Raw genomic sequence first — 23,082 nt, 5'->3', positions numbered from 1 at the left:
ATCCATTTTTGGGGGTTGTTAGTGCGTAACTTATTTGACCCAACTTTTTTGGTTGATTACAAAAAAAGTTGAGTCGGTCCCTTTTTAACCCAATTTGGGTTCTTTTTGACCCAACTGTTTTTAGAGTGTAAACAATGATTACATTAAAATGTATTGGAGATAAAATTCATTATCTTTAGCAAAATGAGGCTGCATTCATATCTTACTAGGAAACTCCACTTATGAATGTATCGTACTTCAAAGTAAAATACAACAAAAAAAAAAAATCCACTGGTGTGTCCTTAAGTGTTGTTTGTTTGTTGTAAGACGACGTTTGAGATGCAACAGTTTCAAGCAGTCATTGCTCAGAACTTTGCTACATACAACAAACTATGTACAACAAACATGGGAATAAGTACGGTACTTTGAGAATGACTGAAATAAGTCACCTGAGAGAAGATGACAAACAGGACATCGTCGTCCTCCGACAGGCCGAGCGCCTGAGCCAAGCGTCGCCCTGGTTTCTGCTTGTAGGCGGCCTGAACCAGTCGGTACTCCACACCGTCCTTGGTGCATCCTAGAGGGAATTCCACGTAGGAGTAGAACTCTGTGTCGTTGGAGCACATCCTCACGATCTTGGAGGTGAAAAACTTCTCTCCGCCAGCGTCCATCTGCGTCAACTGTGTGTCCAGCTGCAGCGTCAGGAAGTAGACGTAAGTGCGGCTGGAGAAACCGTAGACATAGTAGATGTCGAAGGCCGGGTAGAGGGACAACGTGTCTGACGGGATCTTGATCTGCGATGACACAAACTCATCCTGGTAGACCAGCGAGAACATGTTAACGCTCTCCTCGTCGGTCACCAGCTTCCTGCTGGACAGCGTGGGGAAATACTCCGACTTTCCGTCGATGGCGGCGCCGATAAAGAGGCGGCTGCCGGCCTTCGCGGTTTTCTTTCTCTTGGGGTCATTGGTCCAGTCGTCCTCGCGGACAACCACACCTAGAGAGAAGGGTTATGGTTACCATGGCAACACCAAATGGTCAACACATTGGTTTGTCTTTACTTGTACTTGAAGGGCATCTGACAATGTGACTGCACCTACTGATGTCATCTTCTAATTTTACTGAAGATTAATCCATCCTTGAATCCATTTTCTATATCGCTTATTCTAATTAGGGTCGAAGGTTAGTAGGAGCCTAACCCGATGCATGTTTTTGCAAAGTGTAAGGAAGCCAAACAACCCCAAAAACAAGGAAACAAAAATATAAAGGAAGTCTGAAGACTGGATTCAAACCCCCAACCTCAGATCTGTGTGGGAGTTTGAGCTAACCGCTCCTCCACTGCGCCATGCTGACATCTCATATCACAATAATGTCATTCATCTTGGTCAATCCTTGACTTCTGCGTGCCATCTCCCTTATTTTGCCAAATCTTTGGAACCAGTCATGACACTTGTCCCCGATCTGGCTTCAAAACCCGAGCAGCCTTTCAACAGCTGCTCATGTGAAGGAGGTGTGAGAATCTCCGCCTACCTGCCATGCCATCAGCCTCTCTGGCACCAGACAAGTAGTGCTCTTTGCGGTGGTGAGGCTCCCCCAGTTTGAAGAGGTCCTCCAGTCGGAGAAACTGGCAGACGCCCTGCCAGATGGATCCGCACGCCACCAGCCTGTTTCCAGTGTAATCCACCAATAGAAGCTTGTTTACGTTGTCCAAAGAGTCCAGGCTGGGGAAACGTACAGGTAAGCAAACAGACAAACATGCAGACAGACAGTTGTGGGGTGAGACAAACCGGTGAGCGCAGGCCCTGACGCTAGGTGGCGGGTAACACTTGGCGTTGTCCTCCACCGGTCCGGTCATGTGACTCCTCATCTCGGTCAGATTGGCCGACAGCTTGAGGACTCGGTTGACGGCTCCGACGAAAACCTCGCCTGTCCTCTTGTGGACGGTCAGGTGGGTGAGGGAGGTGTCAAACACCCGGTACGTCGCTCGGCCACCTGCCGCCACCAGGGGGGGAGGCGGTGCCGCCAGAGCACAGAGGAGGAGGAGGGGCCAGGAGAGCAGGAGGAGCGAGAGGATGGGGACGGGAGAGGGAAGCATGGTGGGAGATGGACAAGATGGGAAAGGAAGGAGGAGTTGTCCACTGGTGGATGAAGGGTGTCAGCAGGTCATGACTGAAAAACAAAAACAAAAGATTGCCACCATTAGTTAGGTCAGCGCAGTCATAGTGATTAGTAGGGCCCGATCGATATGCATTTTTGGCAGAAAAAAATACAGATTACCGATTAATCTGCCGATTATTTAAAAATATATATTTAATGCATAAAATTACCCCCCCCCCTCCCCCTCACCCAATTCATTTGAATGGGATCCTCCCTTTGCTTTTAGCATTAGGGCTAGGCTAGCGATGTTTTAAAAAACAAAGGATGTTTTGTTTTTGTATTTAAATAAACAGTGGATGTAATTCTTATCGTTGTGTGTTTAGTTAACTACAACTGGGGAGTCATGTCATTAAACATCACAATGGACGCTTAAGGACAACAGAATAACCAGAATAACATATGCTACACACTTGGTTGATGCTAATGCTACACAAGCAAAATGGTGCATTCAGGGTACTTTCACAGCGTCGGAAAATTCCGTTTTTTCGATGATAATGTTTAAAGGGGAAAATAATCGGCCATTTGACCCAATTGGCCGTGTTTGAAGGGCAATAATTGGCCGCTGTTTAATCGGTCGGGCCTAGTGATTAGTGAGAGATCATAAGGTGTGTCATGGGAAATTATCCAATTTTATTATTATTTATTATTCCAACTTTTACTTTATTGGCCCAAAAACTATTATTTACTAGGAATAATGTGTATTCATTCATCTATCTGTGCCAGCAACATATTGTGACAGGCAAAACATTGAAACACGCTTCCTTTACAAGTTCCACTTAATCGGTATGCACCCATTACCATTAATGCAGCATAAAAACAGCCTTGGATTCAACTAAACAGTATTTCACACGGAGTCCTTTATTGAGTAAAGTGAGAAAAAGCTCATTATTATTTTAGCACATGTCCTTTTTGTGACGTTGTTGAGTGAATAATCAGTGATAGCACCTTCGCCTCAATTGAAAAAACACATTAGGTATGAACGTTGACGTCTGCTGAAGGAGGAGCTACAGAAGAAGCGCAGAGAGTACAGAGAGGCAACGGGCGATGCCCTTGTGGTAATCGGAGCTGTCGGGGGCTGTGACTCCCAAACTGGCAAGTGGCCCCAGCAGATTCCAAAAACATCTGAGACCTCTGCGGAGAAGAGTACAGTCCTTGAAATCCATTTTCAATTGTGCTTGTCCTCATTAGTGATGCGTTTGAGCTCAAGTTTATCTCTGCTGAATTTGTGAGAGAGGCAGGGTAACCCTGGACTGGTCACCAGTCCAACAAAGGGCAATCGCAATATAGAGCAACTGTTGTTGTACTCACCACTCCTTGGATTCGATATTTCTAAAGAGCTGAAGGTATTCATATAATTTGTGGAATAAATCCACCTGTTTTAATCCATCTCAGGGCGGCCATTTTGGCACTTGCTGTCGACTGAAAATGGCATCACAGTTGCTCAGGGCTCAGGCGATGACCAATCTCGGCTCAGCTTCAGAAAACAGCTCATTTTTAAGTTTATAGCCAGTGGCAAAATGGCCGCCCCCTGAGACGGATTGTTACTTAACTCATATTAATTACAATCCTGTGTTTAGACTAGTGGGGCTGCATAAAGAAAATTTGGGGGTTGACTTCCTCTTTAATTCTGCTACATCGTTCGGAGAGCAAGCAAAACTTTATTTCAACATTATTATTTTTATATTAATGATATTACTGTACCTGCTTTCTCTAAAAGCGAAGACGGGTCCAATTAAATCAGAAATTGGATTTGTGTCAAATAAATAAAAATAATCTGAGATTAAGCTAAACTGTTTACTGCCTCTTTGCATCTGAACACTTGTTGTGTAGGCGGACGTGACTAAAAAAAAGTCCTCGCTGGAGGTAAATACATACAAAAATAACAAGTGTAAGTTTGCAGGCTGATGGATGGTCAAATGAAATTGAAGAGCACTTGAAGAAACACACACACAGGTCCATCTGTCGACCCCTCCTCTCTGGTGTCCCCCTCAGCCCAGCAGGCTAATTAGTTAATGTGCTGATCTTTCACTACTTGTTGGGGCTTCAGTGTATGCGCGTGCGTGTGCGCGGCCATGACTGCTGTGCTTGGACTAAAAGTTTATTAAGGCGATGTGGTGGTGGATTCCGTCTCATTAACCACTAATCATCACGAGTGCGATGCAAGCAAGCAGGAGAGGCGCCAGACAGTGTACATATGTTAACTAGCGCTCCAGCTATGAGGGAAAAAAAAGGTAGCATGTTATTTATTTTCTTTAAATGGGACAAAGAGGCCAGGACATTTAACATAATACAACTATTTATTCATATTTTTAATTGTACTATTTATAAATAACATATTTGTGTATGTGTAAATTTGCTTAACCTGGTTACTTAACACACGACTGTTTCCAAATAGCAGATAAGAATTGAGCAAACTTTTTAAAAAGGTTTAGTTTTTTTTTTTTACAGTGATCTCACTGTCTGGAATGCCTGGCAACTGTTGCTATGGCATTGGGAACCAAGATAGTCCTTAAGGTCAGCAAATGAGACTCACACAACACACGCACACACTTCACTACAACACACTGTCATTGTCATCACAGGATGTGCGCCGACTTCGAGCATATCCAGTTGGGCCCGACCAATTAATCGGGCAAAATCAGCGACTAAACGGGTGATGTTTGCCAATTATTTTTACCATTATGAACTCTAACCACTTACAACAGTTGTACACAAGTGACACTAGTCTCATCATTTATAACACGTAAATCAACCTTACATCGCAAAATGACTATACTATATATTGAAATTTGTTGAGGAGGTGTGTGTGGTGGACCTGTCATTCAAAACAAAGCAAATGCTAATTTTTACATTTAATGCTGAGGTTAGCATTGCAAGTTGTGCAAGGAATTGACCTGGATGTCACTACAACCTAAAATCAGATCTGGATTTCACAAACTTTACACATGACTTTAAGTCAGAGTTTGTTAAAAAATAAAATAAAAAAAATAGTGCAACATAAATCACAAACTAATTTGCTAAATATGACACATATTCAACTACTGGTAATCCAAACACACATATGAGAAGGATTAATGTCCTTATAATTTAAGTAATTGAATGCATTGCGCCACACAATGCATTCTAGGAACCGAAAAGGAAAGTTATTTTTTTGAACAATATATTTACAGTTAGCTCTTGCTATTCACAAGGAATAGGGAAAACCCATGTATAATTGATGCCCTTTGAAAGGCATTAGATTTCTCTTTTTCATTTAATCGACCGATTAATCGGTAATCTCTATTTTTTTCTGCCAAAGATCGGTATTAGCATCTGCCTCAAAAAATACTTCACATACAGAATAAGTATGCATAGGGCAGGGTGTTATCGCCAAAAGATTAAATCTCCTTTTTTAACACAAATCCGATGTGTGGTTTTACCATAATGACATACTAAAATCAGAAAACATAATACAAAACTTGCGAAATGCATCGAACAGAACGCTGCCAGGAAAGTGTGGGATTCCTGTTCCGTGCTTGGCTGTGATTGGCCACTCTTGACTTGCGTTTATGGGGCATGACTTTCAACACACCAGTTGGTGTGAGAAGTGAGTGTCAGGTGTTAAAGTTCACAACTCTGTTACAGCTTCCAGCGCTTCCCTTTCACACAGACGCCGTCTTGCCTCTGATACAATGCGCAGCCTTCCCTCCATTTCTGTGGCGCTACCTTTCATAAAGAACAGCGATGCTGGAAAAAAATGTGGGGAAAAAACGATAAAAGACGCTTGCTGACTGTTTGCGTGAAGACTGAGGATGGATAAAGTAGAGGCGTCTTTCTGACACGAGTCATCGTCTGGCCGATTTTTTTGCTTTGATTTGTGAGTAAAAATTTGAGATACGAGCACTGTATGAGGGCAAGAAAGTCAACTCACATTGCAAAAAGCAGCACTTTGGCAGATAGTAAATAATAAATGGGGGGAAAAAGGGCTGCTAGAAGTTCAATGCCCTCTCCCAGTTGAAATTTACTGCCACACTAAACAATCAATAAAACCATACTTTGCCTAAGTTAAAAGATACTGTCCGACGTTTTTCCGTTGCTGTTTGTAAACGCAACATTCAAAACAAACTCGAGGAAGCCGAGGACAGCGGCCAATCAGGAACGGGCGTGAAACCCGCCCACCGACAAAGCGGGGGTTCGTACAGCCGAATTTGCATATCTGGAATCAAACTCGCAACACGTCCGCGGAAACAGTCCACCAATCGGCAGCCGGGGTTCGCATTGCAAAATTTGAATATGCCACTATAGTATCTTGAAGAAAAACAGTGAGTCTCCGTCCAGAGATCGGATGATACCTTTAAAGACTGTTAGCTTGATGCTAACAACGCATAATGGCAAATACCACGGCCGGGCAAATGAATAGCATCATTGTCACGGTAATACAACCCTTCCAGCAAAAAAAAAACCTTCCAAATCCCAAAAACGGCAACTTGACTCTGAATCAAGTCAATTCATATGACTCAAGTCCCCAATCTATGAGTGACCCCCGTCTATACATCTGCCCCAAACAATGGGGCTATTTAACATGATAAAGCATCATCACAACAAGGTGATGAAATGCTGCCTTAATGCAATTGAATCTTTATGGGCACTCAAAGAGTGTGTATTGGGAGTATGGCTAAATGAATGGTAAGAAATGAGGCAATTACTTAATTGCTCAGGGCAGGGTTCATGGGGATGTTTCTATGCATCGCCAAACTGCTTTCATTGTTAGGGATCTCGCTTGTTTTCTACACTGGCCTCTGCTTCCACTAATAGAAGGAAAAGCAGCCGGCAGCCGCAAACACTCGAATGAGGGACAAGAGGTGAAAGACAAACACCAGCACCGACAACGCTGGTTGTCAATCCAACGAAAGCCTGGCTCGCCATTGGCCCAGCAATACGTGGGGCGGGGAGGGGGGGGAGCATTCACGACTCATTCAAGGGACGATCTGCGCTGTTGATATGGCTGTTGTGCACATTGCTCTCTCATCCCTCCGTACTTAAACTCCGTCTCTCCATTTGAACCCAACGAGACGAGACAGACGGTCGCCCCACACGGCCTGAGTTCTGTTCGAGGTTTCTTCCTTGGAAGGAGTTTTTCCTTGCCTCTGTTGCCAAGTGCTTATTCATGTTGGATTCAGTTGTTTTTTCTTTCATGTATGAGAAGTGTGCTTCTTGACCTGATCCATGTGTAAAGTGCTTTGAGTTAGCTTCTGTTGTGAATTTCATGTATATCTTTAAAATGTTACTGCCTTGACTCACTACATGAGACAGATCGGCAATTAAAACCAGCTAATTTTACTCATGGCGAGATACTGGGAACAAACCCTGCCACAAATAGAGAAAAACTGCCAAAAATCCTCCCGCAGATGTTTAGCATTGCTAATAATTCAGATCACAAACTATGATCCCAAAACACTCGGATATCATTTAAAAGTCATCTTACAACATCAAGCTTACAAATAAACTGCTAACTAGACAAACAAAGCTTGTTTCTGACAGTCAAGATGACGTCAAGATACTTCCTTGGGCTTTTGGTGGCATCTCAGAACATTTCAGAAAGTGAATTTTCCCCAGAAAAAAAGTGTGAATGTGAGAATTCATGAATAGTTTATCGCGAATATGTGGAAGATCAATATTGTATGCTGTAAACATTTCTCAATAAATATTTTTGGGATGAAAATTTGATACCTCGAACTCTTAAATTGTGAAAAATGCACGTCTTCTTTAATAATAAAGCTGTCTCACACACAGTCCCCATTGCTGCAGGTCAAGGGTCATCAAGAGCGGAAAAGAAAAGGAGCAAGTGATTGTTTCCTTTCAGTTGTTCAGCACATCCTGTCTTTTGTGTGTGTGTGTGTGTGTGTGTGTGTGTGTGTGTGTGTGTGTGTGTGTGTGTGTGTGTGTGTGTGTGTGTGTGATGTTTCAAGCCTCACAGCACTGACAATAAGCATGGAATGAGATGAACTTTGACCCCGGCCACCTGGGACATGCTCAGTTTGTCTTGCTTTGAAACACACACACACACACAAACACACAAACAATCAATATTACATAATAACTGTGCAGTGACATCTTTCCTATAATAACATGATGAGGAATATTCTGTAGAGCAGACAGAGGAAATCTCATTATCATGACACTGAGATGACATCATACAAGCACAAACAAGAGCGTGCAGCGAAGCAAGCCTACAGGTTAAAGAAGCCGAAAAAAGAACATTTGCTCATGTTTGTAAACAACAAGCGCCAGGTTACCTTGGGCTGGCTGAATGTCACTGGTGTGCACTGAAGGCCTTCAAAGCCTCTCTGCTAGCTTAAGCGCTATCAAAAGCACTGACCTACATGTACAAATGACATGAATTGCTGATCATTTATTTCCAACAGTCTTTTGCCTTAATTTCATGGTGTGTGTCTTGGCTGTCCTTTTTTCTCTTTTTGTCCAATCAGATTTCTGCTTCTATGTGCTGCCATATTAACTCATTCACTCCCAGCCATTTTCACTGAAGCAACCCCCTTCACTCCCGGCTGTTTTACTGGATTTTGAATGGTTTTGCAAGGCCTACAGAATATTGTGTTCTATTGCTTTATAAACATGAAACCTACCAAAAGAAACATCTCTTCTTTTATCAGGAAAAAAAGTGTATTTTTTATCCGTTTCAATTTTGCAACAATTAGCATTAGAATATAGCTAAATTTCATCATTATTCTCAAATCCATTTAGAAATGTGAGTAAAAGAGTTTTGTTTTTAACATGGCCCTGGTTGATCTCTTTTGCTCTGCTGCCACCTGCTGGCCGTTTGTGTAATAACTACCAATTCTTCATTCGTCCTTTGCAGTTGAGAGACTGCATCAAAGCCTTCTGCATGCTCTAGCACAGGGGTGGCCAAGTTCGGTTCTCGAGAGCCACTATCCAGCCTGTTTTCCATGTTTCTCCCCACTAACACACCTGATTCATGATCAGGATCGTTATCAGGCTTCTGCAAAGCGTGCTGATGAGCTGGACATTAGATTCAGCTGCGCTGAAGGAGCGATACATGGAAAACAGGCAGGATAGGGGCTCTCGAGGACCGAACTTGGCCACCCCTGCTCTAGCATAAAACAACATAAAACATATAAATACGTCTTTGGGACACAAAAAAACATTTAAAATAGAACGTATTTATACATTTTTGGGAGCAAATTAGTTCATATAATCTCCCCGGGCCTTCAGACTCAGGATTGCTGGCCGATGCCAAAAAGACATCATAGAGAAGGCTGGTTCTTTTTTCCAACCTGAGCAATCAGATTTCAGATTCAATAGAGCTAGCGAGAAGGCTCAGGGTGGTGTCAAGCACTTTTCCGTCCTCTGATTGGTTCCGAGATACCTGAGTGGGATTTTCCCTAATTAGGTGAAGCCGGTGACTGAATAAGAAGAGATGACAAAACATAACGTACATGATAAAAAAATTATTTGAAAAGAATGTACAATGTGAGGATAAGTCAGATGTTTCAACTAGTGATGGCAAAATAAAGCTTCATGAAGCACTTGTGATTTTTTTTATGTCCCCTAGATGGTGCTCTTGGTTTAAATATAAAGGCTAGTGCAATGGAAATGTATTAAATTTCCACTGCATCTTCCAACCAAGCGTACCATCTAGGGGACTTAAAAAAAATCACAAGTGCTTCATGAAGCTTCATTTTGCCATCACTAGTTTCAACCCAATGACACATTTGGCACTTCAGGAACAGCAACAACTAACTAGCTCGCTCTGACTACCCAACACAGCTAGCAAAAGAGGATGAATCTTGTCTATGAATAATGAGCCTCTGATGGGTACGACATAAAGGGTGTGACTGGCCAGTCCCATGCGGGAGTGGCACTCCCTGTTGCAGAAGACACAGATTAAGTCTAACCAGCGTTGTATTACATGCATCTACCTCAGTTTATATATACAGTATGTATCCTCATCACGTACAGTATGTACGTATGTATAGGAAGAAAAGAGCCAAGCCAAGCGGAGACTGCGGAGTATGAGAAATACTGCAACGTCTACAACTAACATGTTAGTGCATGTATTTAGTTTATGAAAACTGGTTGGTCGATTAGAAAGCAAAAGTGCTTTAGGTCAGTAAGGTGTGGAGTGGTTTCAAAAGATAACAGTGTTTTTTTTTTAAATGTTTTATGACCTCCACCAAGCACTGTTTTGTATTGTTTCAATCAAAATTGTTGGTTGACTAGAGAGAAAAAATAAGCCAGCGAAATCAGCTTTATTCAACCTACATGAAATTGGGTGGACATATGTATCATAACAGAACACCTGAAAAAGTCAAGAATAATAAACCATGAACAAAATTGAACAGGAAGTCAGACATTTTAGTTTGAAGCAGCCATTTTGGCCCAATTCCAGTATTCATACTTTGATGAACTCCTACTAGGGAGCTGTCCCAAATGAGCCCAAATCAAAAGCAGGTATACCAAACAGATGGGAGACTCTAAATTGTGAAGCTTTTTTTGCCTATAGCAGAAATCTAATGGCATGGAATCAAAGTTTGATCATCATTTTGTCCATGAAAGTAGGATGGGAAGGCCAACTTATTGCTGCTTGCAGCTTTAATTGAAATCTTAACATGACAGTATGCCAAGAAAGACACATAGTTTTGTACTTTACCACATCATTATACAAATATGTATTTGCATTTAATAACTTTAAATATTCTATTGGAAAGTGGGTACAATCCCATAAATTGAACAGGAAGTGAGTCATTTTGTTTTCATATAAAAACGAAAAGCACCAACTGGTTGCAGTTTCACCGGTCACTACAAAATTGCGTGGATGTGCCATCATTTTCATAACGGGACACACCAAAAAGTCACAAGGTCGTTTAATGATCATTTAGAGGAGTTTGCCAACCTTTATTCACCCAAGGCACATATTTTACATGAGACAAATCTCACAGCTTACCGCCAAACAAACAATCGAGTTGAAGAGCATTTCATTACTCTGCCTGTCACTGTACGTCGATGGCATAGATAGATTAACAGTTATACATTATTTGTTGTAAAGGAATCATTTTCAGACCAATCGACTGAAATTTGATAATTTCTCACAGCACATCCGATGATTTCTGACAAAATACAGACCATTAGGAGCAGCAGCCTCAATCAACAATGGCCGCCAACACATGGATAAACAAGATGCTTATTGTTACTGTATTATTTTTAATTTATTCACTGATCAGTCAGAAAAACCTCACCGATTAATTGTATGTGGCGGTGTAAATTGAATTTCGCCTTGAGGGATTATAATCAGTACAATACATTTTAAATACAAATGGAAAAAAAAACTATTGACATGAAAATAACAGTGACTATACTATCATTACTATTCAACTAAGCAATATGGTGACATCATCCATCATACTAGTTCCCACTAAAGACCATCCATCTATCTCATAGAATTTATCTTCATTAGGAGGTCAAGTGAGCTGGAGCTTTTGGAACCAGCCCAGATTCAAACCACGGAACCTCAGCTCTCGCTCTTGCTCACCCAAGAGCCTAATGAGGAAAAGCGGTATAAAAAATGAATGGATGAATTCATGGCTCAACAGAAACGACTTTCTCTTGAATGGTGACGTCAGATGTGATCAGTCACTTTATCGATGCTCATGAAGTGGAGTCAGTGACTGATTGATTGATTGATCAACTGGATGATCAGAGGCTCCTTCACAGGCCAATCTGCTTTCATTCAACACTTCAATCCGATGTGACGTGACTTTATCGATCGCTGATAAGCCGCAACACTGTCCTCCCCTCCCCTCCTCTCCAGCAGCACATGGAGGTGGAATGACAAACATGGACCAAGCCTTGGACTCCCCGCTCCAACCCCTCGACCCCCCCTTTGTTCTTTAATGGATCAGTGTCTGGAGTCCCTCTGCTTGGAGGACACCCCTCCACCCCCTTTATCCCAACACACGGACTTGCGCAGGCATTAATGGCCTCTTTAACCTCCTCCCTTTTTTTTAAGGAGGGGGGGGGGGGGTACCCCGTTCTCCAACAGGCACGAGGACACCAACGTTCCGCGTGTCGTGGTGGGTCAAAGCGAGCAGCCCCACCTGGGTTGATCGCCCCCCCCCCCAACCCCTTCTCCGCTTTCCAGTCCAATGGTGGGGGAAAATGGGAAAAAAGGCGCACAAAAACACACAGCACGAAATAAGCGTGGATGCGCGCGTGGAAGCGAGACGCCGTCATCCAAAGCAACACCCCCACACCCCCTACCTTTAACTCCCCCCCGTGCCCCTTCCCACTACCACCACCATGAGCTAGCGGACGTACCTGGAAGCAGACAGGAGGGAGGGGGGGTAGGAGGTCCGTTTAGCTCGTGAATCCAAAGTGTCTCGTGTAGCTTTCTCCTCTCATAAAGGCTGCACGAGACCAGCCGGTTCCGCCAGAGGTCGACCGCGAAACGGCTCCGCGGTTACTGGTACCGGTACCGACGACAACAGGGCGGATAATCCGAAGGAGAAAGATACACAGGGACAGCCCGTCTGCTCGTTCACGCACAACCTGCTTCGACTCGGCTCGGCTCAGTGTGTGTATGTGTGTGTGTGTGTGTGTATGTGTGTGTGCTTGCGCCCCCCATCTGGACCGTACCACTCCTTGGCTCGTTGGAGGGGTGGGTAAGTTATTTTGCTGAGACCTAACTAACGTTATTTTATTTGTAATGTTCTTTAAAATGAAATATTACATTCCGTGACGCATTATCCATCACATATAATGATATTTTAACGTCGAATTTGACTTAAAACGCTTTTGAGGCAAACAACCTCCCCCCAAAAAACTACGAGTAACTGGTACGCTCCATCCAGATTCTGCTGTTTTTCTCCTCTTTAAGCAGATGTGGTGAGGGAGCGAAAGGGAGAGAGAGAGAGAGGTTGGTGCAGCACTTTGAATGGAGAAAAGCAACATGGACGGCACACACACACACACGCACACTAAATTTTCACACGTACACACACTATAAAACACTAGTATGAGGATATAAAATGGATGGATGGACGCACGTAGGTCCAAAACAGTGTGTGACTGCCGAGTGATGATGTCACCAAAGACAGTAAGCTACACATTGCAGCATATCATAGCAACTCCTGTACAGCATGTCAAATATTCCCTCTAGAGCCTGTGAGCAGTATAGAGGTTTTCCAGATTGTCAAAATGCAAAAAAAAAATATTTAAAAAATGGAACGACTGTAATTGAAATTGTATCAAAAAAGTGATGAACTGACTCACCCCGCACCATCCCTGTTAACAAATATTCCCGGAACGCATTTAGGTCCCCACTATGTCCCTGGTTCACACTCAGTGATTGTGTGAATTGGCTGTATGCCTCTATATGTGCCCCCTGATTGAGTGCCAACCAGTCCATGTTGTAGTGTGCATTTTGCCTGAAGTCAATTGGCTTAGTTTTCTAGTTGCCTGCGACCCTGAACAGGATAAGCAGTCTAGAAAATTGAGAGTTTTACTAAGCTGCATTCTTTGTTATTTGATTGCCTTTTGAAGAGGGAGATGATCATGTCATTAAGAGGGACGCAAATTTTTAGGACTATCAAATAAAGTGCACTGTCATCAACGCCTGGCTGAGTGTACTTTATGATGATTTTGTTGTGAAGCTCAGCGCTATACTCCATACGAGCAATGAAAATGCGTTGTTACAAAGCATTTTGAATTGTGTGAATCCGCTGAAATTGTACAAAACACTTAAAACGTCACATTCGGCAAAAGTATTTGCATTTCTGTCACTTAATCTGTCGATTACTGATACTCGAATACTGACTAGAATAAGGAGAGGCAATCATGTTTCTTTGAATGCAATTGAGCGAAAAGCCCCCCCCCCCCCCCAAAAAAAAATCTATTATTGTAGAATGTGTCATTTGTGACATAATTGCTGTTGTTGGCAAAATACAATGATACCATTTTCGACCCTTTCTGAAGACCCTCCAAAATGCTGCTGCTGACTGACTACAACTATGTGTGCAATCAGGTTTCCTTGAATGCATTTGACTGAATTTAATTCTTCAATATATATAATTCAATGTACTATGGCTTTATTGCAATATATTTGGTATTTCTGGCGAACAATGATCCCCATTGACTACACTGGGAGAGGCGATAGTTTTTTTTTTTAAATGCATTTGACTGAATTTAGCTTCTCTCCTACGGAACTATTTTTCAAACCCAACCCGATACTACTTAATTACTTATTACTTAATTTGGTCAGAAGAAGCAGAGTACACACTTACTGACAAACAAGGGACTGGTCAATAGCCAATGACATGGCAATTGTACTCAAAAATTGGACCAGTTGCCAGTAAATGTCAAGGCACATATAACAGACAAGCATCGACAATAAATTCACACCTATTGACAATTTAGTCTTTACTAAAATAAGGGGCTGAATGTTCATAAATATTCATAGGCTAGTTGCTAATTAAGATGCTAAAGTCTGCTCCATATTCATCAGCTATTGCTAAGCTAAGAAGATTAATCTTCCTCTATACTGGGCGGTGGAGGCTATTTGCTAAATTAAGAATGTTAAAGGCCCTTCTGTGTTCAGGGTTACTTGCCAATTAAGGCACTAAATGTTCTGATATGCCGTTATGTTCGGAGGCTAGTTACTAATAAGATGCTAAAGGCTTCCCTATTGGACAAACATTAGACTGGTTGCCAATGGGGGGAAATTGTGAAAAAAGGCGCATTCACATTGTCAAACAGGTATTCCCACTTACATTTATACCTTTGGACAATTTAGTGTCTTCACTAAAGCATAATAAGCATAAAAACATGTTTTTGGACGCAACCTGGAGCGACAAATGAGCTGAGATTCAAACCAGCAACCTCTTGACTGTAAAGCAGGCTTGGAAACTACCCTCCAAACTATCCTCTGCTTATTTCGGAGTAGACTGCTGACTCAGGCATATCCTGGAACATCCCCTAGTTACGTCACCATAGTCCAAAAATGTCTAATTAGCTGGTCTTTAGGTTCATGCAAAGATAATAAAAATTTGTATGCGTGTGTGGGGTGTGCTGATTACCATGACAACAGCCTCCTCATCAGTGAGGACTGATGGGTCACGTGGTTGCAGGGTGTGAGCCAGCAGAACCAGCAGCATTCCTTAGCGGAGGCCCGGGCCCAAAATAACGTCTGCTGACTTTTAAGGTTTGAACACTGAAGCCTGTAATCATTCCACCGCTTTTCCCCCTGTCATTTTCTTCACTTGATGTTTTCATCTTTTTTCCACTTTCACACACACGCGCACACACGCACACACACTCAGGAGGCAGGCTGAGAGGGAAAGAGACAAAAAAAAAGATGGCCAGGAAAAAAGAACCACAGATGAGGAATGTTTGCGTCTGTGGTTGGTAGAAGCAGGAAATGACATAGTGACAAGGACCGCTACTTCCTGTACAACATGGACACCTCTCAAGACTGCCTCCAACCTGTGACGGGGCAGCGGGGACGGGGAGGTTGTTGTCATGGTTACCAATGAGCTTCGCTTTGACCTGATTGTTTAAAAAAATACAACAAGGAGGGGAAACTTGAAAGGGGAGCTGCTCTGTTGCCTAGCAACAAGCTCTCCTTTCTAAATCACATCATCACGTGAAATCGAATCACTCATCGCTCGTTTTGTCAGTCTCACTTCTGCTTCTCTCTACAGTGTACATTTACAGTATGTGTATGCTGCAGCTTGATGCTAAGCTAAGACAAATGTGTCGCGGTGTGGATAGGCTACACGCTAACCTGCTAAATATGCTCCTTTGTATAATGACTGACAGGCAAAGTTGTTCCAGTATGTATGGTTGTGTATGTCGTTTCTCTATATGAGGAGGCTATTTGCTCAGCAAAGGTCATGGATGTTTTTGTATGTTAAGGGAATTAATTATTATGCTAAGACACTAAATGTTCTTGTACTGTATGTCCGTCAGGTACTTGCTAAGCTAAGAAGAGGAATGTTCCTCTACAGTACATTCAAGAGCTACATGTGGAGCTAAGAACATGGATGTTTCTCTATGCTCACAGCTAGTTGCTAAGTTATGATGCTAAATGGTCCTCTATGTTCAAATGCTAGTTGCGAGGCAAAGACGATAAAGGCCCTTCTATGTTAGGGGGATAGTTGCTAATTCAAAGGCTAAAGACTGTGCTATATTCATCAGCTACTTGCTGGCTATTTGCGCAGCTAAAACGCAAAATGCTACTCTATGTTTAGGGGCTAATTGCTGGGCTAAGATGTTAAAGTCTCCTCTATGGTCAGTTAGCTAAGATGCCAAATGTTCCTTTATAGGTAGGGGCCAAATGCTACAGGATGTACTGAACGTTCGTCTGTGCTTAGGCTCTGGTTACTAAACACCAGACACCACTGCTGCATTTGAGGAAGGTCGGAAGTCGGATTTGTCCCGCTTGGAATGTCCCAGTTCCAAAGCGTTTGAGGCAAATGTAAACAGCAAAGATGGCTGATTCTGATCAATTGTTCGTTGTTTTGGGTAACGCAATCATTTCAAACCAAATTGTGTGTCGTAAACCTATGCAATAATAATTTTTTGGTGCCCCCACCAGTCAAAACACAATATTCTGATTAATATTGCTTTTGTGGAATATTAATTCACTGTTTTTGCTGCCATTTTGCCTACAGGTAAGTTGAGCCACCCCTTGTTTCTAAGAATCAATTTACAAAATTGAGCATGTGACGACAAAATGTTATGGGGAAAGACTCCATTTCATAGAATCAGTAAAGATAAGAGCCACAAGGCATAATTGGTATAATTGTTTTTTTTACTTTTGCATACAAATAAAAGTTTTTAACTGATGACGTACAGTATATTTCTTCTATCACAAGGTTCATGATGATTGTAGACAAAGTACATCGTTTTAAAAGTGTTAAAAGCTGCTGTGTGTTATAGCTAGCATAAACATGCACGATCGGAATTGTACTGTTTACTTTGACGCAATAAATAAATTAGAGATGTCACAAAAGGAAAGGAAAAAAATGGAATTGAGATGGGCATTATGCCACATGTATAAGACAGTCCTTCTCAAATAGTGGGCTGGGCCCTGTTGCACTCATTGGCAGAGTGTGCATAGTGTAGCTCTAAAGGTGTTTTTTTTTTTTTTTTAATGCACCCAACATACACCCAACACACAGAACTAAAAGCAGGATATATGAACAAAGAGTGAAGAATGCCTTAGAGAAACCACAGAAAAATATTTAACATCATGAAAGGTGGAGAGACTAAAAAAACAACGCTAATAAAGTTAGACTTTGTTGTAAGTTGATCTATGTTTCTTGCATTTTTTCTTCTTCTTTGACATAATAAGGATAAGAGGTGTAGCTATGTATAACAATATTACAGGCAAATGATTACTAAAGTCATGGCAGAGAGTTGGGGCACTAAATATTTTCTTCTTCCTGGGGTGTGTGACATAACAGAAAATAATTGGGAGGCACTGGTATCATCGAAAAATGAAGAGCGGTTTACCCCCTACTGAAGTCCTTGACAAAGCAGCCAAGGATGTGCGAGAGGCAAAGTCTGTTCGTGTTCTCCTGCAACCCGGACAAATTCAATGTATAGTGGGGAGGTCGTGAAATTGGTGGAGAGAAGAGACGAGTAGATGAAAGGAAAGGAGTATGGAGGAGGGAGGGAGGAAGAAAAATGACCCGATGAAAATTCGAAAGATGAAAGGAGGGAAGGCTTGGGGACTAAGAGAGAGAAATAAGGGAGTTGGCTCAATTTATCCTGCTCCTAAACTCAATTGGGGTAAATTGTGCCACCCACAAGGCAATTTTTTTTTCTGGACAGATTATATCAACAGAAATGCTATGTTCGCATTCAATCTGCTTGTTTGTAGGGATGTGCAACTTCCTGAAGTACGTATACTCAAGTATTAGTTTGGCACAAAAACTTAACTACCTTCCTGTGGTGATCCTGAAAAAAGAAACTTGGTTCAATTTACTCCACTCTCCCTATTCTGACACCTGCTGACAACTGAAATTGACATCACAAAACCCACGCCAAACACAGAAAACAGGTGAGCCATGAAGTTTGCAAGGTGAGCCCCTAAGCACCGTGATGTCAATTTAAGTCGCCAGAGCGAAATGGCAGAGCCCCTTGAGATGGATTTAAAAAAGCAGGTGTTTTTTTCTGCTTAATTCATATTCCTCAAATGCAATATTAATCAGAATATTGTGTTTAGACTAGTGGGGGCTGCTTGATTACGAAGAAAATATTAATCACGATTAATTAGGTAAAAATTGAAATCACAATTAGGACAATCATTTGGGGTTTTTTGGAACAAAACAAGAAAACGTTTAAACATGTAAAAAATATTAAGACAAATCAATTTCTTTGAAACACTATAATTATGCAAGTTCCTTTTGGACCAAACAAGATTGATTAAATTAGTCATGTTGAAATAAAAAAGGTGCAAATATATAAATTTAAACAACTAAAAATTTATATTATAATCTTTTATTTTTGTTTTCGATTATGCCGATTTTGTAATTGAGGAGTGTAATAATTAAAATTGAATTTCAATTGCACAGCCCTATAGCACATACAATATTTTTATTGCAAAGAAAATGTTTGAGTTCACTTTCAATTTAATGTTTGATAAATAAAAGTTAAATAAAGTAAACCTTCTATTTTATAGACTCCTAAATGTTAAGGGCCTAGTTGCTAAAATTAGCTCCTCTATGTTCCGGGGCTATCTGCTGATTGAGATGTTAAGACCATATTTATCAGCTACTTGCTAAGCTAAGAAGAAAACAATGCTAAATGGTCTTGTACTGTATAGTGGCTAGTTGCTAAGCTAAGATACTAAATATTTCTATATGTTTAGGAGCTATTTGCTAAATTAAGAAGATCTACTCTATGTGTTCCTTAGTGCTCTAGGACTACGTACGAAACGAAAACTCTCCTCTACGGTGAGGGGCTAGTTGCCAAGTTAAGACGCAAACGGAGCGCTTGTTTCTGTATGTTAAAGGGATCCTTAATAATGTCCCTCTATGTTCAGGGGCTAGCTACTAAATTAAGAGATGAAATAGTCCTCTAAATTCATGTTTACATTTCAGACAATGGTTTGAAAATTTGGTTTATTTTAGACAACAAACACATGATAGAAATTCTGAACACGCCCAGTTGGATGCTTGTCATATCCAGCCAGCAGGTGGCGGTCTGGGTCCTTTTGGCTTTTGTACTCGGTAATTAAATTCTAAAACAGAAACCAAATAAAGTAACTGTATACAGATTATATGTATTGATGAAATTGTATATTGAAATGTTTACTTAACAACATGCTACATTATCATATATCTTTCTTTCCTTCCACATTTGTCACCTCTTCCCTTTCCTTTTGATCTTCTACAATTATTTACTTTCTCCTTCTTTCGTATGTTATTCTTTCCTTCCTTCACTTGCCATTTTTTTTCCATATTCACTTATACCAACTATTTGTGCACTAAATTCTCGCCTATGTCCTTGCTTCAAGTAACGTCTTTCCTAGCTTGCGCGGAAAAGATTTGAAGACTGACCTAGGCCGTCGTTCATATCAGTCACCGAGGTGGACAAGTCGTTGTAATCGTTGTGTGTGCCTGGAAAGAGAGCGTAATAATAATAATAAACTATTTTTCATTCACACAATGAGAATGACACCTTACTAACATGTTCCTGGATGATGTTGGCTCATTACCTGCCACCTGCTCCGCACCAGCACTAACCACTAATCCCGCTAATCCCGCCGTGCGTTTGGCAGTACGAGCCGAGCTCACAGCGCCCTCTAAAGGTTCGACCATGCTGTACAACGGCGCTGCTGCTGGAGAAGGATCGTTGTCATAGTGATGGGAGCTCTGCAGTGTCCTAGTGAACGTTCAAAAAAAAAAGGGAAACAAGAAACGAAGTGAAAAGTGAATGAGGGAAGAACAAAATATGGGGAAGGGGAAGATAGAGGTGACAAGGGAGCAAGGGAATAAATTAAGGAAGGGAGGAAAGAGGCGTACACGTGGACAAGGAAAGAGAATTAAAAAGAAAATTAGGGCTGGGTAAAAAAAATAAAAAATAGAATAATTGATATCGAATCGTTTTTCGTTTATTGAGTCATAAAACCATGAATCAATTATTTTATTATCTCTTTCTCCCCATAAATTCAAAAGAAAATAGAATTTTAAAGGGCCAAAATTTTTTGTACCATAGGGTTTTCTTGAAAATGACTGTTACAAATATTTTCTTACATTCATTAAAGAATAGCACTTTAAGGCAATTTAGAATCATTTTAATTTCTATTTACAATTATTGAATTAGAATTATTAAAATATTTTCATCTAGTCATCGCAGATATCAATGTCTGTGTAACACTTAAGTGATTATAACATGTGTTGCTTTTATTAATAAACTAAATCAGTTAACCAGTTATTGCCTCTGCAAAATTTTATTTGGAATTTAATGTTTGTGGAATTTTAATCACGTCCTTAATATTTAAAAAGAATTGATGTTCCATGATTAATATTGATTGAAGGGTTAGGGTTAGTGAATCAAATCGGAAAAAATCTCAATCGAATTGAACTGAACTTTTGTGAATTGCAATTGAATTGATTGAGGAAATTAGAATCAATACCCAGCTCTAATGAAAAGAAGGGTACTTAGGGTTAGGGTTTAGAAGAAGGGCTGACAACTCTCAACTTTAAAAGGAAAGACGTGCGCAATTAACACGGAAAGAAGAACAAGAGGAGGACCAGTGAATGAGCAAAGAAGTGAGACGTGAACAAGGAAAGGTGCAAGGAAGAAAAGACAGAAAGAAAGAGGAGACACGTGAACAAGGAAGAGACATGAGGAGAAGACTGCTGTCTTATATATATATATATATATATATATATATATATATATATATATATATATATATATATTTTTTTTTTAATTTTCGATAATGTAAATGTATAGGATTGTATGCCGGGAAACGCTTCTTGGGAAGAGTAATGGCAGCCTTGCGGCTTCAAAAGTCTTGGCCTATTGGCTATTCAGATCAGTGGTTTATCTTCTTCGCTGATTCTTCTTCTACGCTTTCCGTTAACAACCTGTGCTGCACTACAGCGCCACTCCAGACTTGGCATATACATTACAGCCGTAGCTGAGGGCACTGATTGGTCAACACACGAGAAGGGAAAACACACACAGGTGGTTACACGTGACGAGACAAGGAACACATAACAAAACACTGATCACACAGACAAAAGACAAGAACACCCAAAATCAAACAAAACCCCAACCCCACCGAAACAAAACATAACAGAAAGAAGGAAATGAAGGAAAGAAGTGACAAGCAAACAAGGAAAGAGGAGGATGAAGAAAAAAATGGATACTTGGTACCTGTTTTCTGGCGGTGAATGTGTTTTTTTAGGCTTGTTGACGACGGCGTACATCACTGTGGAAGACCAAAACTTCTAAAATTAAAAAAAAACGTACTTTTGAAAAAGTATATAATCTTGTTTTTCTAATTTTGGCTAAAACAATGGTTGTTTTGTGTTCAGTTTATGAAAATCTATGTGAAAATAAATATTTTGCTGCCAGGAATTTTGTTTCTTTTTTGATCAACATAGGATATTTTTCATAAATACTGAGGCGCTGATTTACAAAAATGTTAGGATGGTATTAAGTTGAGACTTGAGAGTCCTATGGTAAATTTGACTCCATTTAGTTTGCTCTAAAACAAAGAAAGCCAGAAAAGTTATGCAAATGTGACAATATTTATTTACATAATGACTCATTTGCATATTTAAACACTATATTTCCGAAAATTTTTAAGTTAAAAAAGTCTAAACTAGGATGTTCAACTGGGCATGTTTCATGGCAATATCTATTAGTTGTTTTGTTGTGGTTGTCGTTTTTACCCTACTCACCTGAGTCGTATGCTTATTTGAGGGCAAGGTGGTTTATTTGGAACCATCCTGTAGCTTTCCAGTAAATAGTTGGGTAGATTTTCCACTCAGGTTGTGATCTTTGAAGGTCCTAGATCTCATTTCTGGTGCAAAACCTTTTTAGAACATTCCATGTTTGTTTTCAATTTGGGCCATACAGAAGAAAAAGACTTTTGGCCACAGCAAGTGCAATATTTGAGATAGAAAGGCCATCTTGGACTCAAATGGAAGCTTATGAATTTGGGAAGTTTTCTATATTCATGTTAGTCATAGATATTCACTATAAAATGCTGAAAAATGCTAATTTTCATGAGCATTTTTTACGGTGAGAAATACCCCCCCCCCCCCCCCTCTAATTTGGGATGATAATGGATGTTATCGTAAAATAGAGGTGCAGCAAGCCCCAGAATCTTTTTTTTCCTGTTTTGAAAGTTGTAGGACTATTTATGCCATTGTAGTACCTAAATATTTGCATTATTTTCAATACTAGCACGCCACAAAGCGTATTCACGTCACCTTGGCATCACACACAAACAAACCCACGTAAAAGTCAAGTAAAAGTGTGCCAACCTGTGAGTTGATTGTGTTCTTTATGCTTGCCGTACTCAAGATTAAAAAGTGAAGTCTGGCCAAGCAGGACATTCACTTCACTCCAACGGTCTAATTTGCATAGAGGAAGTTTTACTTCCTCATTTCTGGGCGCTGTCACCATGTACATTTTGCCATCATGCCTTTCAACCAATCAGTGCCGGCCAAATATTGCATTTCATGCAACCGAAGTCATGTGATAGTCAGAGAACAGCTGGTGTATACAACTTACCAGAACACATAAGCAGCTGTTAGATCACTGAAGCACTTGACTGCTCATTTAATAATTAACATTCACCCACCCACGTTACACCACACACACAAACACACAAACGGTAGTGTTGTGGTAGTTTTGTGCTAAATGCCGAAGTCGTGTTGTGCTATTATTGTAGTAGTGCATTGG

General features: G+C 40.9%; 2 protein-coding genes across 5 annotated transcripts in view; both read right to left on the bottom strand.

The window, feature by feature from the left end:
• Nucleotides 1-12,745, bottom strand: part of plxna3 (plexin A3) — a 47,824-nt gene extending 35,079 nt beyond the window's left edge. The window contains exons 1-4 of the mRNA XM_077582760.1: nucleotides 12,469-12,745; nucleotides 1,767-2,148; nucleotides 1,510-1,700; nucleotides 429-976 (exon numbers count right to left, since the gene is read on the bottom strand). Coding sequence (XP_077438886.1) covers nucleotides 429-976; nucleotides 1,510-1,700; nucleotides 1,767-2,074 — 1,047 coding nt within the window. The 5' untranslated portion in view covers nucleotides 2,075-2,148; nucleotides 12,469-12,745. The remainder of the gene's footprint in view (nucleotides 1-428; nucleotides 977-1,509; nucleotides 1,701-1,766; nucleotides 2,149-12,468) is intronic.
• Nucleotides 12,746-19,262: 6,517 nt separating this feature from the next.
• On the bottom strand, nucleotides 19,263-22,926 carry LOC144060000 (uncharacterized). 4 transcript variants are annotated; one of them, XM_077579090.1, is made up of 6 exons: nucleotides 22,912-22,926; nucleotides 22,074-22,207; nucleotides 21,544-21,598; nucleotides 19,874-20,040; nucleotides 19,716-19,775; nucleotides 19,263-19,396 (listed from the first exon to the last, which is right to left on the bottom strand). In XM_077579090.1, the coding sequence occupies exons 3-6, from the start codon at nucleotides 21,594-21,596 to the stop codon at nucleotides 19,335-19,337; spliced, it is 342 nt and encodes a 113-aa protein (XP_077435216.1). In that variant the 5' UTR covers nucleotides 21,597-21,598; nucleotides 22,074-22,207; nucleotides 22,912-22,926; the 3' UTR covers nucleotides 19,263-19,334. The 4 variants fall into 4 exon arrangements, with proteins under 4 accessions (XP_077435216.1, XP_077435189.1, XP_077435208.1 ...); XM_077579063.1 differs by lacking the exons at nucleotides 22,074-22,207; nucleotides 22,912-22,926 and adding an exon at nucleotides 22,662-22,808; XM_077579082.1 differs by lacking the exon at nucleotides 22,912-22,926 and having other exon boundaries at nucleotides 22,074-22,422.
• Between the last annotated feature and the right edge of the window lie 156 nt (nucleotides 22,927-23,082).

This window comes from Vanacampus margaritifer, chromosome 1 (assembly GCF_051991255.1).
Source record: "Vanacampus margaritifer isolate UIUO_Vmar chromosome 1, RoL_Vmar_1.0, whole genome shotgun sequence".
NCBI lineage: Eukaryota > Metazoa > Chordata > Actinopteri > Syngnathiformes > Syngnathidae > Vanacampus > Vanacampus margaritifer.
This window is presented reverse-complemented; position numbering and strand designations above follow the sequence as displayed.

Bases quoted from the DNA above. Each gene is read 5' to 3' on its own strand.
- LOC144060000 (XM_077579063.1), bottom strand. From the start codon at position 22,803: ATGGTGACAGCGCCCAGAAATGAGGAAGTAAAACTTCCTCTATGCAAA. The intron at 21,599-22,661 runs GTTGGCACACTT...GGTCTTCCACAG, and splicing joins AGAACACAATCAACTCACAG to TGATGTACGCCGTCGTCAAC. The intron at 20,041-21,543 runs GTACCAAGTATC...AACGTTCACTAG, and splicing joins CATTCACCGCCAGAAAACAG to GACACTGCAGAGCTCCCATC.